This window comes from Pongo pygmaeus, chromosome 10 (genome assembly GCF_028885625.2).
Source record: "Pongo pygmaeus isolate AG05252 chromosome 10, NHGRI_mPonPyg2-v2.0_pri, whole genome shotgun sequence".
Classification (NCBI taxonomy): domain Eukaryota; kingdom Metazoa; phylum Chordata; class Mammalia; order Primates; family Hominidae; genus Pongo; species Pongo pygmaeus.
The window spans coordinates 28,379,682-28,394,232 of NC_072383.2; the positions used below are offsets into that span (position 1 = coordinate 28,379,682).

General features: G+C 35.4%; 1 protein-coding gene across 5 annotated transcripts in view; it reads left to right on the plus strand.

Moving 5' to 3' along the window:
* Positions 1 to 13,714, plus strand: part of STK38L (serine/threonine kinase 38 like) — an 82,705-nt gene extending 68,991 nt beyond the window's left edge. For all 5 annotated transcript variants that reach the window (XM_054442898.2, XM_063672538.1, XM_063672536.1 and 2 more), the window contains 9 exons: positions 1,146 to 1,269; positions 3,098 to 3,252; positions 3,609 to 3,711; positions 3,883 to 3,944; positions 5,939 to 6,056; positions 6,499 to 6,622; positions 7,942 to 8,037; positions 10,763 to 10,854; positions 10,948 to 13,714. In XM_054442898.2, the coding sequence (XP_054298873.1) occupies positions 1,146 to 1,269; positions 3,098 to 3,252; positions 3,609 to 3,711; positions 3,883 to 3,944; positions 5,939 to 6,056; positions 6,499 to 6,622; positions 7,942 to 8,037; positions 10,763 to 10,854; positions 10,948 to 11,075 (1,002 nt within the window). In that variant the 3' untranslated portion in view covers positions 11,076 to 13,714. The remainder of the gene's footprint in view (positions 1 to 1,145; positions 1,270 to 3,097; positions 3,253 to 3,608; positions 3,712 to 3,882; positions 3,945 to 5,938; positions 6,057 to 6,498; positions 6,623 to 7,941; positions 8,038 to 10,762; positions 10,855 to 10,947) is intronic.
* The last annotated feature ends 837 nt before the right edge of the window (positions 13,715 to 14,551 follow it).

Here is a 14,551-nt window from a genome sequence, read left to right on the forward strand (position 1 = left end):
AAGGTTTACAAATGTATGTTCTCATGTGCTTTGGACCAGAGTTTATAACGTTGCACAATGAAAATGGCAAAAGCATAAATCAAATCTTATTATTAACCTTGGGAAAAAGTGTGTAAATATATTAATGCAAAAGCATCTGCAAACTGACCAGTTACACCAACTCCATAAATTATCCAGTTTATAAAATTTTCCAGTCTATAAATACATTTTCACATGATAGTATCTCTAGTAATTATATGTCTGAGAAATCAGTGGCAAAATCCCCAAAAGTTACACAAATTTGCTTTAGCTAACATTTATAGATATGATAGAGGTTTTATATTATAACAATAACTTAATATAATATAAAGTTACTATAATTCTTACTGTTTCTTTAAAAAACACCAAATAATGATCAAGCTGGGACCTTTGTTTAACAATTAAAAATAGTTTGCTATTTTTAGCCAAGCTTAGGTTTGCTGTACCAATTTACAGGGCATTGCTTACTCCTTTTTTTTTTTTTTTGAGATGGAGTCTCGTTCTGTCACCAAGCTGGAGTGCAGTGATGCGATCTCGGCTCACTGCAACCTCCGCCTCCCGGGTTCAAGCGATTCTCCTGCCTCAGCCTCCTGAGTAGCTGAGACTACTGGTGTGTGCCACCATGCCCGGCTAATATTTTGTATTTTTAGTAGAGACGGGGTTTCACTGTTTTAGCCAGGATGGTCTCGATCTCCTGACCTCATGATCCGCCTGCCCTGGCCTCCCAAAGTGCTGGGATTACAGGCGTGAGTCACTGTGCCCGGCCCTGCTTACTACTTTTAATCACACTAGTACCCTAAATTTATATGACAAAGCCAGTATCCTAGGCTGGGTAGAGATTCTGGTTAAAAAGTTGTTAGACTGATTCTTGCTCTACCTCAGAGGCCTTAGCTTCACGTAATATACCTGTTGACCTCACCTTTTCAGACCTAAAGATATAAGCTAAAATAAACTATTTCTTGAGGTTCTCCATAGTTGATGAGAATGTGAACATTCATATATGTATCAAATCTTCTTAAACTCCATCTTTCCTTCATTAACTGTTATGGATGCATAAGTGTAAGAGATGAGTTTGACAAATGTGTGATGTATTTACGATTATTTTTTTCAAAAATATATTCATCTAGGTGGCCCATATCCGAGCAGAAAGAGATATTTTGGTAGAAGCAGATGGTGCCTGGGTGGTGAAGATGTTTTACAGCTTTCAGGATAAGAGGAATCTTTATCTAATCATGGAATTTCTCCCTGGAGGTAAAAGCAAACATTGTGTCAATGACAGACTGATACAAGCACATCTTTATATGCAATAATAATTTTATTGGTGAGGTTTACTTTTATATTCTTTGCTCTGAGGCTTTACATAGTCACAGTTTAAAAATATTTACTACCATATTGATGCTCATTTTTACCACAAAACAGATTGTTTTGAAGGAATGATAAAGTTAGCACATTTTAAATATTACCGTTCTGGGTTCACTGTATATAATTAGATTGTTATAGTTGTTATAAGTTGTGTTGTTACAAAAAATACCTGAGACTGGACAGGTGCGGTGGCTTACGCCTGTAATCCCAGCACTTTGGGAGGCCAAGGCGGGTGGATCACGAGGTCAGGAGATCAAGACCATCCTGGCTAACACGGTGAAACCCCGTCTCTACTAAAAATACAAAAAATTAGCCGGGCGCAGTGGCGGGTGCCTGTAGTCCCAGCTACTCAGGAGGCTAAGGCAGGAGAATGGTGTGAGCCCCAGAGGCGGAGCTTGCAGTGAGCCGAGATAGCACCACTGCAGTCCGGCCTGGGCGAAACAGCGAGACTATGTCTCAAAAAAAAAAAAAAAATACCGGAGATGGTGTAATTTATAAAGAAAAGAGGTTTAATCATTGCTCAGCAAAGAGGGCAAGGGGAAAAGAATGGCAATGGAGGGCAAAGAATTCTGGTTTTTGTTTTGTTTTGTTTTGTTTTTTTAATTTTTATTTTTTGAGATGAAGTCTCCCTCTGTTGCCTAGGCTGGAGTGCAGTGGTGTGATCTTGGCTCACTACAACCTTTGCCTCCTGGGTTCAAGCAATTCTCCTGCCTCAGCATCCTGAGTAGCTGGGATTACAGGTGCCCACCACCATGCCCAGCTAATTTTTTTTGTATTTAGTAGAGATGGGGATTCACCATGTTGGCCAGGCTGGTCTCAAACTCCTGACCTCAAGTGATCCACCCACCTCAGCCTCCCAGAGTGTTGGGAATACAGGTGTGAGCCACTGTCCCTGGCCCCCTATTTTTTTTAAAGCCTCAAAAAATATATGAAAAAAATGTAATCAGTTGTCAATTCTGTGTTGTAAGTGCACCAGTGTTTACAACAGTTAAAACTGTTAAAACTTTTAAAATTCCTTGAAAATAAAAGAATGTCTGCAGGTGCCTTTTTTAGTGGGATAATGTCCCACTAAACTCTAAAAGAATATATTTGGTTTCCAGGTGCACTTATTCTGATTTTTTTGCACAGTTTGACATTTTCCTCAGCAGTTAATTCTAGAAGTTGAGTGGTAGATATTACTTCATTATCAGCTCTTTTGTGATTTGATTGCACATGGTCTCTGCCTTAAAACCATTAAAAGTCATGAAACTTCTGCTTATGCAATAGGACTTTTATTTGGCCCAAGATATGGTTAGAAATATACTGGGTAGATCATAAAATGCAAACTCAGGAAAGCTAGCTGGGCATGGTGGCTTATGCCTGTAATCCCAGTACTTTGGGAGGCCAAGGCAGGCAGATAGCTTGAAACCAGGAGTTTGAGACCAGCCTGGCCAACATGGCAAAACCCCATCTCTCCTAAAAATACAAACATTAGCTGGGTGTGGTGGTGCACACCTGTAATCCCAGCTACTTGGGTGGCTGAGGCATGAAAACTGTTTGAACCCAGGAGGCAGAGGTTGCAGTGAGCCAGGATCACACCACTGCCCTCCAACCCAGGCAACAGAGTGAGGCTCTGTCTCCAAAAAAAAAAAAAAAAAAAAAAACACGAAAGCTTTTACAAGGTATTCCACCTTTGAGGCATTTTCAATAATAATATATTTGACTTTCCTTTATTTAGGTGACATGATGACATTGCTAATGAAGAAAGACACCTTGACAGAAGAGGAAACACAGTTCTACATTTCAGAGACTGTTCTGGCAATAGATGCGATCCACCAGTTGGGTTTCATCCATCGGGATATTAAGCCAGACAACCTTTTATTGGATGCCAAGGCATGTGAATAAACCGGTGAATTACTAGGCTGTTGATTATTTTTTAGAGCAGTAGAGCTGATTTTGTGAATGGAAATCAGCAACTGCAATTTAGAATATTGCTAAACAACATTATATGATAAGGTACTAGGAGAGGACTTGGGAATGAAATGACAACACGGAATATGGCTCTTTTTTAATCTCCCTCCATTTTCTACTTTTAAAAATCATCATCAGATACTTAAAATTTTACATTTTACGTGTATAAATCCCAAGCTAAGAATTTTTATTATAATTGCCATTTAATGGAGGAGTTTATAATAAGGCTTTTTGTTTTCAAAGTTAATATGATCTAATTTTACTGGATTTTTTTTTAGGGTCATGTAAAATTATCTGATTTTGGTTTATGTACGGGATTAAAGAAAGCTCACAGGACTGAATTTTATAGAAATCTCACACACAACCCACCAAGTGACTTCTGTAAGTTTGGTTGTTGTTTTTCTTTTTTCCCCTGGTTAAGATACTGTAGAGAACGGAAGGTTCTTTCCCTTTTCCCACTCCTTAATCCACTGTGTTTTAGATGTATATGTATTTTGTTTTTGTGGAGAGCATTTTTCCCTTGTGATTACAATTCCATATTGTTGAAATTAGCATTTCAGAATATGAACTCAAAGAGGAAAGCAGAAACTTGGAAGAAGAACAGGAGACAACTGGTGAGTCAACCAGTTTTTAAGAGAATTTTGTGCCTTGGTCCTAAAATCTTACCTGGTTTTAACTTGATTATTTTTATCTTTATAATAATTAGTATTTACTTCATAACAATGATAGCACTTGCTCTGGGATCACACAGTTTTCTTAGTTTCTCTGTTAAGTTTCCTTGCCTGTAAAGCAAAGTGTTGGTTTTTACTTTATAACTTTAGAGTAGTTTACTGAGCATACCTACAAGTAAGCTGTTTACTAGTAATTAGCACTTTAAATAAAACTCACTGAGATGAATGCAATTGTAATGAATGCCTTGTGATTTCTATTTTTCCATTTTTCATAACTGTGTTACAAATCCTGATACAACAAATATCAATCAGCAAGTAAGGTGGTTGTGAGTTTCTAAAAACTTCTTTATAGACAAAGTAAACAGGAAGTTTGGGATGTAAACAGTGTTACAATAAAACAGATAAAATTTGAAAAAGCTGGCTTTGCCACAGATAAATTTAATTACTCCTTTAATATAGAATTACATTATTTTTAACCCCATACTATTTCCTTTCTATAACTGAGCAAATAGAAGAATTGCTTCCCCTTTCTCCTCTTTCCCTTTGTCCTGTTAACATGGTCCATGAACAGTCTACAGGTTAAGAATGTGCCTTAGGATTTTGTTTTTCTCATTTCTTATAAAATGCCTGGTACATACAGATACTCTATAAATACTTGTTTAACCAAATGATGAAAGGAAAACTAATTCAGCATTCCCTCAGGAAAGTAAATAGACTGAAAAATAATAGGCTAATACCCTCTAAAACCAAATAAAATGACCTTTGCATTATTGAGCTTATTATCTCATTAACCTAAGTAACTGCAAACTTCCTATGCTTGTAAAAACATTTCAGTATTTTTAAATGTATTGAGTTACACATTAAGGAGAAAAACTTTCTTCTACTTTTAAAATGTGTCAATTTTAGATCAGGTTTTGCAATTGAGAATAATTGGCAATATTCCCTATTTTTAGAAGGGAAAAACTGAATACTGCTTAAAATTATGGTGGGGGAATTCTGTACCCCTCTATTTACAAAATATTCATAGGTGATTACTCAGGTGTGTGTTTTATTATTCTCATGGCCAGTAGTTGCCAAGCCTTAGATCGAGTGTTTCCCAAGGGAGAAGTAGAGAGGACTCAGTGTTTGGGGCAGGAAATTTCTTTAGCACCTGGATCCCCTGCCCTGTAAATGCCAGTTGTGTCACTGAGATGACAAAATCTGTGGTCCTACATTTTGCCATGGCCCCAAGAGTACTACCCCTAGTTGAGAATTACTGCCTTGTAGAAATCATTTTTGTAAGATTTTATATGAATTAAGAATTAAAAACTGCATAGCTTCCTAATGGATAAGCAGTACCCTGGAATTACGTTTATAATGAAAATACCTCATGCTTATTTTTGTAGTTTGTAGTTTACAAAACATATGCCGTTTATTGTTTCATCTTCATATCAACTCTATTAGGGCAGGTATTATTATTCCAGTTTTATGTAAGCAGAAGCTGAGCCTCAGAGAATTTGAATAATTTGCCCAAGAACACATTAGTAGTGAGTGGGGCAGCCAGGTCTTCTAGGTTCAACTTTTTCATTCTTTTTGAAATAGACTGAAGGCTATATATATAAATAACTTAACTGAGCTTCTTGTGGGGGCAGAAATGATATATTCTTATAAAATGTCTGGCACATATGGACACTCTATAAATATTTGTTCAACTAAGTGATGAAAGGAGAACTAATTCAGCATTCCCTCAGGAAAGTAAACAGACTGAAAAATAGTAGTCTATAATATATTATCTGACTCACTGCCTACCACTAAGCCTTGCACATGATAAACATGCAAAATAAATACAAGTGAAAATTTAACTCCTCTATATATTGCTTTTTCCAGTAGTAAGCCATGCTCAGATAGCTATTTTTTAAAGGTTAAGAATGCTGGTTTGACAAGTTGCTCCTTTGTAGGCATATTCCACAGTTGGGACACCAGATTACATTGCTCCAGAAGTATTCATGCAGACTGGTTACAACAAATTGTGTGACTGGTGGTCTTTGGGAGTGATTATGTATGAAATGCTAATAGGTATGTTTTATCATTTATTTATGTACAAAATATATACATTTCCTTGAGTGCCATTGTTTGAACATATTATAGATATCATTGACTAAAATATTTGAAGTCTTTTAAACTTAATTCTGACATTCCCCCAATGTTAAATACATACTGATCAGTACCAGTGAGCTCTCCATGGGTCCTGTTTCAGGAAGGTGGGTATTTAACCCAAACTCCCACATATAAAAGTGGTTATCTACATAGCTTTTCAGGTAAAAGGGGAGGCAGTGCTTTCAATCCTTTATTTTATTGACTTTATTAGCAATGTGATTGTAAATTGATGAATGGTGGCATTTTTGACTGTTAAATAGAGCACTCAGGGTTGTTTGGTTTCTTGTAGCACATGTTTGGTGGGTATAAACTTCACTGATCACAAAGCTGATGAAACATTTTTTATTTATTTCATACATAGGATATCCACCTTTCTGCTCTGAAACACCTCAAGAAACATACAGAAAAGTGATGAACTGGAAAGAAACTCTGGTATTTCCTCCAGAGGTACCTATATCTGAGAAAGCCAAGGACTTAATTCTCAGGTTAGTGGTTAAATTCCTAGAGGAGTTCATAGTGTCTTAAAACTTCCTAAGAACCTAAAAGACTCATTTCACTTTTGTGGGGGAAGAGGGGATACCACTGATATATACAGTCAAAGAGATCAATAAAGGTGTTTTTAAAAATGTAAACTCTTAAAAGGAAGTATGCAGAAAAAAAATGTAGGAATTAAAAAGAGGGAGGAGGTCTTGTATTGCTTCAGTTACTGATATATATAAAAGCAAAAGGTCACTTCTGTTAGAATGCAATGACCTGATTCCATTAAAGAGAAAAAGGAAAATGTTAATAGCAGATTCCTGTCATGAAAAGTATATATGTGAAATCTTCTAAGCAAAAAATTCCATGTGTTCCTCAACTAATATGAAGTGTTTTGGAACTGCTGTGAATGGCTGGAAGGAATATAAATTGGGACAACTTGTGGGAATAGCCAGTTGGCAGCATATTATTTTTTTAAAATCCCTAAACTATATATGACCTTTGACCCAGAAGTTCTACTTCTAGGGATTTCGCTTATGCAGATAATCAGATACGTATAAAGATTTAGGTACAATATGTTTTTCATGGTATTTAATAGTGAAAATTGAAAACTATTTAAATGTTCAACAGTAGTGGACTGGCTCAATAGTAGACTGTCTATAATACTTCTATATGTAAATTTTAGAAAACAAATTTATTGGCCGGGCACAGCAGCTCACGCCTGGAATCCCAACACTCTGGGAGGCCGAGTTGCGCAGATCACAAGGTCAGGAAATCGAGACCATCCTGGCTAACACGGTGAAACCCTGTCTCTACTAAAAATACAAAAAATTAGCTGGGCGAGGTGGCAGGCGCCTGTAGTCCCAGCTACTCGGGAGGCTGAGGCAGGAGAATGACATGAACCCGGGAGGCGGAGCTTGCCGTGAGCTGAGATCGCGCCACTGCACTCCAGCCTGGGCGACAGAGCAAGACTCCGTCTCAAAAACAAACAAACAAAAAAACATATTTATTGAAAAATATTTAATGACTTTAGCAAATTTTCTCAGTATATCAAGTGAAAAAAAGCAGACCTAACATAGTAACTATGGTAGCAACACAGTATTTTTAATATTGTAAAAGATTAGATTAGAATATTTACAGTAGTTATCTCTAAACAATGCGCTTACAGATGATTTTTATTTTCTTCCACATTTCCTACAATAAACATAGTTAACATCAATAAAAGAAAAACATTATATTGCTTTAAAAAAGAAATATTTGAAGTAATGCAGCTAGAATACTTTAGATGTAACTTGTGTATGATAATTTCTCTGTTTCCATGTTGTAGATTTTGTATTGATTCTGAAAACAGAATTGGAAATAGTGGAGTAGAAGAAATAAAAGGTCATCCCTTTTTTGAAGGTGTCGACTGGGAGCACATAAGGTATGTTCCTAGGCTTTGAATGGGAAAGGTCTGAGTAAAAACAAATTTCTAGAGTTGGCAATTAATTTACCTCTGATTCTGCTAGATTAAATACAAAAGTAACACATAATGTCATTAAGTGCAGTGTTTTCTGGATTATGTAAGTGAGTGGGACTATTGTGGCTACAGCTAGATGACTCATTTTAGGCTAACATCCACTTTCAGGGAAGAACATTGGGTACCTGTTTAAATTCTTATATTCATATTCACAGTGAAGGCTGTTAGCACATGAAACATGTATTTACATTTCACACAGTGACCCCTCATTTTTGTCCTTGCTGTAATATACCACATACTGTCTCCTTAATTAGTTTATAATAAAGTACAGTCCCTCTTTAAACATTGGTTGGGCATTAAATAATACAAGTAACTTTTAAGAATTTGCTTACAGTTGTTAATTGTGAGCATTGGCTTTTTTCAGTTTATGGCCAAACTACCGTCAGTAGTTCTGATCTGTTCTCCACACAGCAACAGTTTAGAAGCATAAATCCGGCCATGCCACTTTCCTGCGGCCTTTTGCACTTGGAATACAGTTAAGAAGGCTTCACTGCTTTCTTAGGACTGCAGGATATGGTGATTGCCTCATCTGCAGAAGTTGCATCTTGGATGGCCTCTCCTACTCCTCTTCCCACCTCTAAGTTTTGCCATTTGCTATCCATCCTGACTGAAATGCCCTCTCCCCGCTGCCTCTGCCCCTACCCTGCCTAGCTGGCTCCTTTGCATCTTCCAAGATAGCTTCTGTGTCATTTCCTTGGTACAGCTCTTCACTGGAGAACCTGCTGTGTGCTAGGCACTCTGCCTATTATTATTACTTATTTTTTTGAGACAGGGTCTCACTCTGTCGCCCAGGCTGGAGTGCTGTGGCACGATCATGGCTCACCACAGCCTCAACCTCCCGGCCTCAAATGATCCCCCGACCTCATCCCCCGAAGTAGCTGGAACTATAGGCGTGTGCCACCATGCCCAGCTAATTTTGTTGGTTTTTTTGTTTGTTTTGTTTGTTTGTCTTGTTTTGTTTTGTTTTTTGTAGAGATGGGGTTTCACCATGTTGCCCAATTGCCCAGGCTGGTCTTGAACTCCTGAGCTCAAGTGATCCACCTGCCTTGGCCTCCCAAAGTGCTGGGATTACAGGCGCCTGCTAATTTTAAAAAATCATTTATTGTGTCCAGCACTGTTTTAAGTACTTTACTTGCATTTCTCATCTTATCCTTATATAAGCTCTATAAAATAGGAACTGTTATTATCCCTGTCTTACAAGTGAGGAAACTAAGGCACAGAGAAGTTAAGTAATGTGTCTACAGTGCTGCAGCTAGTAATTTTTTTTGTTGTTTTTTTTTTTGAGACGGAGTCTCACTCTGTCGCCCAGGCTGGAGTGCAGTGGCGTGATCTTGGCTCACTGCAAGCTCCACCTCCCGGGTTCACGCCATTTTCCTGGTGGAGGCCTAACTCTTAACCACTATGCTGTATAATACTATACACACATAACTTAATTGAATAGAACTAGAATACCCCCCCTTTTATAGTGGGAAGGATGCTTAAAGACTGCCAGTTCTCTTGGTTTGATAATGAGGGAACAGTCATGGAGCAGGGATTTGGCTGCCTAAGGTCATACTGCAAGTTAATAACAAGGAAGGTTAGCTCTCAGGCCTCCAGGGTTCTTTCCTCTAAATTAGGTTTATTAAAGTAGTATACTAAGTATAAATGAGTTGGAATAATTCTGGTAAAAAATATATATGGTTTTAAATAATTTGATAAACTTAGCACCTAATAAATCCCATAAATATTTGTTGAAAAAACAGAAGCAATAAAAACTGATAGCTTCTTTTAACCATTTCTATAGCTAAACTTTTTAGCATGATAAGAAGGCATTTTCATGACTGGTTTCTTTTTAACTGAGTATCTTTGATTCTGTTAAAATTTGTATGACAGAAGTTTTTGCATGCAGATTTCATCACAAATATATAGTCCCTTCACCTATGTGCCCCTTATTTTCCCAAATGACTTTTAATTTATGGATTGTCTACTAGTAGAATTCTAGTCCTAAATCAATTAAGAAGGATCCTGTCCTCATAATATCTCAAATACTTTATACAATTATACAATCTTTTAAATAAAACCTCTTCTTTTACTTTTCATTAGCTCATTTTTCCACTTAAAAAAATAGGATGAGAAAGCCTTGGTACAGAGATATAAAAATGGCAAGTAGGTGGAGATACTTAATGGGTACAAAAAAAATAGAATGAATAAGACCTATTACTTGATAGCACAAGAGGGTGACTATAGTCAATAATAATTGTACATTTTAAAATAACTTAGAATGTAATTGGATTGTTTGTAACTCAAAGGATAAATGCTTGAGGGAATGGACACCCCATTCTGCACGATGTGCTTATTACCCATTTCATGCCAGTATTAAAACCTCTGATGTACCCTATAAATATATATACCTACCACATAACCCCAAAAATTAAAAAAATATTTAAAATTCTAAGTAAATTAAAACATTTTAACAAAAAATTATACTCAACTATTTTGAACTCCCTTTAACTATTCTCAAATCCACAATAAATTTCCTTGGATTTTCTAGTATCTGTAGAATAGTATGCAGAATTTACAAGTGGAATTATTTGTTGGAAATTTGACAGTTCAAGAAAAGTTACCATGCCTACTTAATACCTTTTTATAGGGAAAGGCCAGCAGCAATCCCTATAGAAATCAAAAGCATTGATGATACTTCAAATTTTGATGACTTTCCTGAATCTGATATTTTACAACCAGGTAAGACAATCTATAATGTAACTAACCCTATTAAAAGTCTTTGAAGATGATGGCATTTCACTAATGAAATTCCTTTAATTTTTCTCTTTCTAGTGCCAAATACCACAGAACCGGACTACAAATCCAAAGACTGGGTTTTTCTCAATTATACCTATAAAAGGTTTGAAGGGTTGACTCAACGTGGCTCTATCCCCACCTACATGAAAGCTGGGAAATTATGAATGAAGATAACATTCACCCATAAACAAGAGAACTCAGGTAGCTGCATCACCAGGCTTGCTTGGCGTAGATAACAATACACTGAAATACTCCTGAAGATGGTGGTGCTTATTGACTACAAGAGGAAATTCTACAGGATTAGGATTTCTAAGACTACTATAGGAATTGGTTGGCAGTGCCAGCTGGCTCTTTTTTTTAATATTTTATTATTTTTGTTAACTTTATTATACGAAGGTACTGGAATAAAAGGAACAGACATCCCTTTCTAACTGCACTGCCTACATGCGTATTAAGGTCCATTCTGCCTGTGTGTGCTGTGACTTTGAACTGTAACACCTCTAATCAATTCAGGAGAAACACATATCATTTAAAGCAACATAGGCTAACCTGTAGGTAACACCGCAGTATTGATGTTTTACTGCAAATCTTATGGGTCTAGATAATCAGTAAAAGCCATCTTCCATAGTTGGTGTTAGAACATTGCCCTATTGGTTTGGACATCTGTAGAATATATATGAAGACAATTTCTGTAATGGTTTTAAGAGATTTAAAAAGAAATTCACTGGTTCTTTACAAAATAGAATTTATCATCAAGTTATTACACAAACTTCACAGTAAAGAGTGACAAGTTTATAATAAGGAAGAGAAAGTTTAACACCTTCACTCAAGCACTCCACTAATATATTTACGTTGCATTCAGAAATACTGATGACCTTTATATACGTAGTCTGTATACTCATAGGGAGATGTACTGTATTATATAACATGTAAAGTTGATTTTCTTGTGACAAGAGGACTTTTTTTAACAAGAGGAAATGGCATTATTTTAATTTGGTTATGGTGAGTTGAATTTAAGACATGACCATGAAGGCTGCTTGTAGAATTAGTGTATTTTTATTAAACTATTTTTTTAAATGTCAAACTTCTATCATGTAAATGGACTTACAGAGAACAAAAAGCTATTTACTTTGGTTTTCTAGAAAGTTGTTACATATCATGGCTGGTTAACTTTTATTTCTTTTGATGAAAATTTTTCCTTTGATAGTACTTGTATTATTGTGCCATTATTTTCTTATGCTCCAAATGTACCAAAGATCTTGAACAGAGTGGATGTTCACAACTGAGTAGAATTTTCCTTTCCTGTGGGCATGCTGTATTCAGACCTGACAGATCTTTGATAGAGGTCAGCTTATTAAAGGGCAATATTGTTCGTGTTTAGCTACATCACTGTGGTGAATATAGATGTAATTAAGGAAGTAAATGCAGGCCAGGGGGTTGTGATGAGAGGATAGGGGAGATAGTATCAGCATCAAATTCTTTGGGTATCTCCCTAAGAATTAAATAATCTTTTCTAGCTTAATATTTTAATTCTAATTCAAACAACTCTCTGAGGTTTTGGTTTCATTAGTAATAGTTGAGGAATTATATACTAGCAAAGAATGGCCTAATGTTTGTCTTAACTGTTAATGGATGAAATTTTTTAAAGATACAACCATAATAACCATTATAAATGATCTATGATCAAAATCTAAAGTGATGAATTATTTGTAGGAATGTCTTCCTAATGGGGAAGAATTGCATAGAAGCATTATGCAAATCTACAAAAGCTTTTATAAATGTTGCTGCTAGGTAGCTCCACAGTGTTTTCATAAGGCCATCCTGTTTCCCCCAACTCCCCATTTTTGGTTTGTTTCTTTTTAAATATTTGTTGAGTAGTTATGTGTTTATCTAACAGTTCACTTCCATTTTTCTAGTCTGGATTTTTTGAGTATTTAGGAAAGAGAGCTATTAAAAACTCTGGGGATTTCTCAATTTGACTAACTCTAATTTTTCTAATTATAACTGCCTTTAATTAACATAATATTAACTTTTGCTGAGGTTTATGAGATTTTCTCACCCCATATCGCTCCCCTTTTTTTAAAAAGGACTGTTTTGCTAGTGTGATAATGAATAGGTAAGATATGAAATAATTGCAACATTGTCTAGTTCTAGTATGGTAACTATTGTTGAAATGGTATTGAAAAATACCATTAATTCAAATTGACAGAGATTGATAAAAAGAAACTGATTTACCAAGTTTACTTTTTAATTGCATAATAGAGCATTTTTTGTTTTGAGTTCCCTCATTTTTATTACCAGAAAGAGCTTGCAAATAGTTTTACTTTCTTGGCGCTGGAAGGGTAGTTCTGGAAAGCTACTTTGTTGAGAGTCTCATTCTTCCCTGGAGTTAATAGAGTGATTCACAATCTTTGGGGTTTTCTCCTCATCAAAAGCATTTCTTAAGTGCCTATCTAAAAGCAATTAAAGACTGTGTCTGCCCTTTAGAAGCTAAGAATTTGATTCATGATGCAAATTAACTAGATAATTTGCAAAGTACCCTTGAGATTGAATTTTCTCTATTATACATTTCCCATATTTCAGGTGAATAATTTAATTTAAATGACAAAACCCTATCTAGTCAACTGGGCATAATGACATTTTCTTTAAATTAGACTCTATTTTGAATTAAAAGAGTTTTATTATAAACTGTGTGTTTTTGGTTTTTCTAAGTATATAGAAAGCTTGTATAATTCAGATTTATCGATTTCCTGATTTAATGTAGACTTTGACTTTTTTATTAAAAACCTTTGTATTAAAGCAAGTTATGTTATTTTTCTTTTATGCATTTATTACTAACATAGCTTTAAATCTTTAAATGTATTGAAGCATTGTGCTGTCTGAAAATAAGGAATTGCTTATAAACCAGCCACTTCTGAATACAATATATAGCTGATTTAATAAGCTAGTTAGTGAATGGAAAATAAGTGTGGAGTATTAAAAATGTTGCTTGGTTGGTAAGGCCTAAGATAGGGTTTCATTTATTTCTATACTTTTTCTGTTTTTTAAACACCTGCATATTTTTATGTAAATCTCTTAAATTTAAAATATTTTAAGTACATTTATTTTTGGTGTTTTATTGTATAAAACCTTAGACAGTCAATCAGTCAGTCTTTACTGACAGGAGCAGCAGCTATCTGTCTTTTGCTGGTCTACAAATAAATGAATTGAGAATTTAGTCCGTAGAGGTCCCTGGCTACCAAACACATTCTCCTTTGAATTGTTAAAATTCAGAACATTCAAAATAACTGTTTTGCTACAACCATGATTATTTTCCTGTTGTGTTTATTTAAATTTACTTTCTCTTTAGAAGTGCACTTATTTCTGAAAAATCTTAATGAAACAAATGCTTAGAACAAATATAAATATGAGACACTTGGGACTACTAGAGATATTTTAGATTTTTATGAAAAAAATGTGAGGGGATATTGCTGCTTTAAAAAGGAATAAAGTAATAAAAATATATCTTAGCTATTTTTTTAAAGCAATATAATTCAGCAATTGTCTAGAAAAGTAATCATGAGGCTACTGAGTTTGGTGTTCAGTTACTGAGTTTCAAAAATGTTTTGGTGGCATGAGGACAAAATTTCATTGAAGGTAA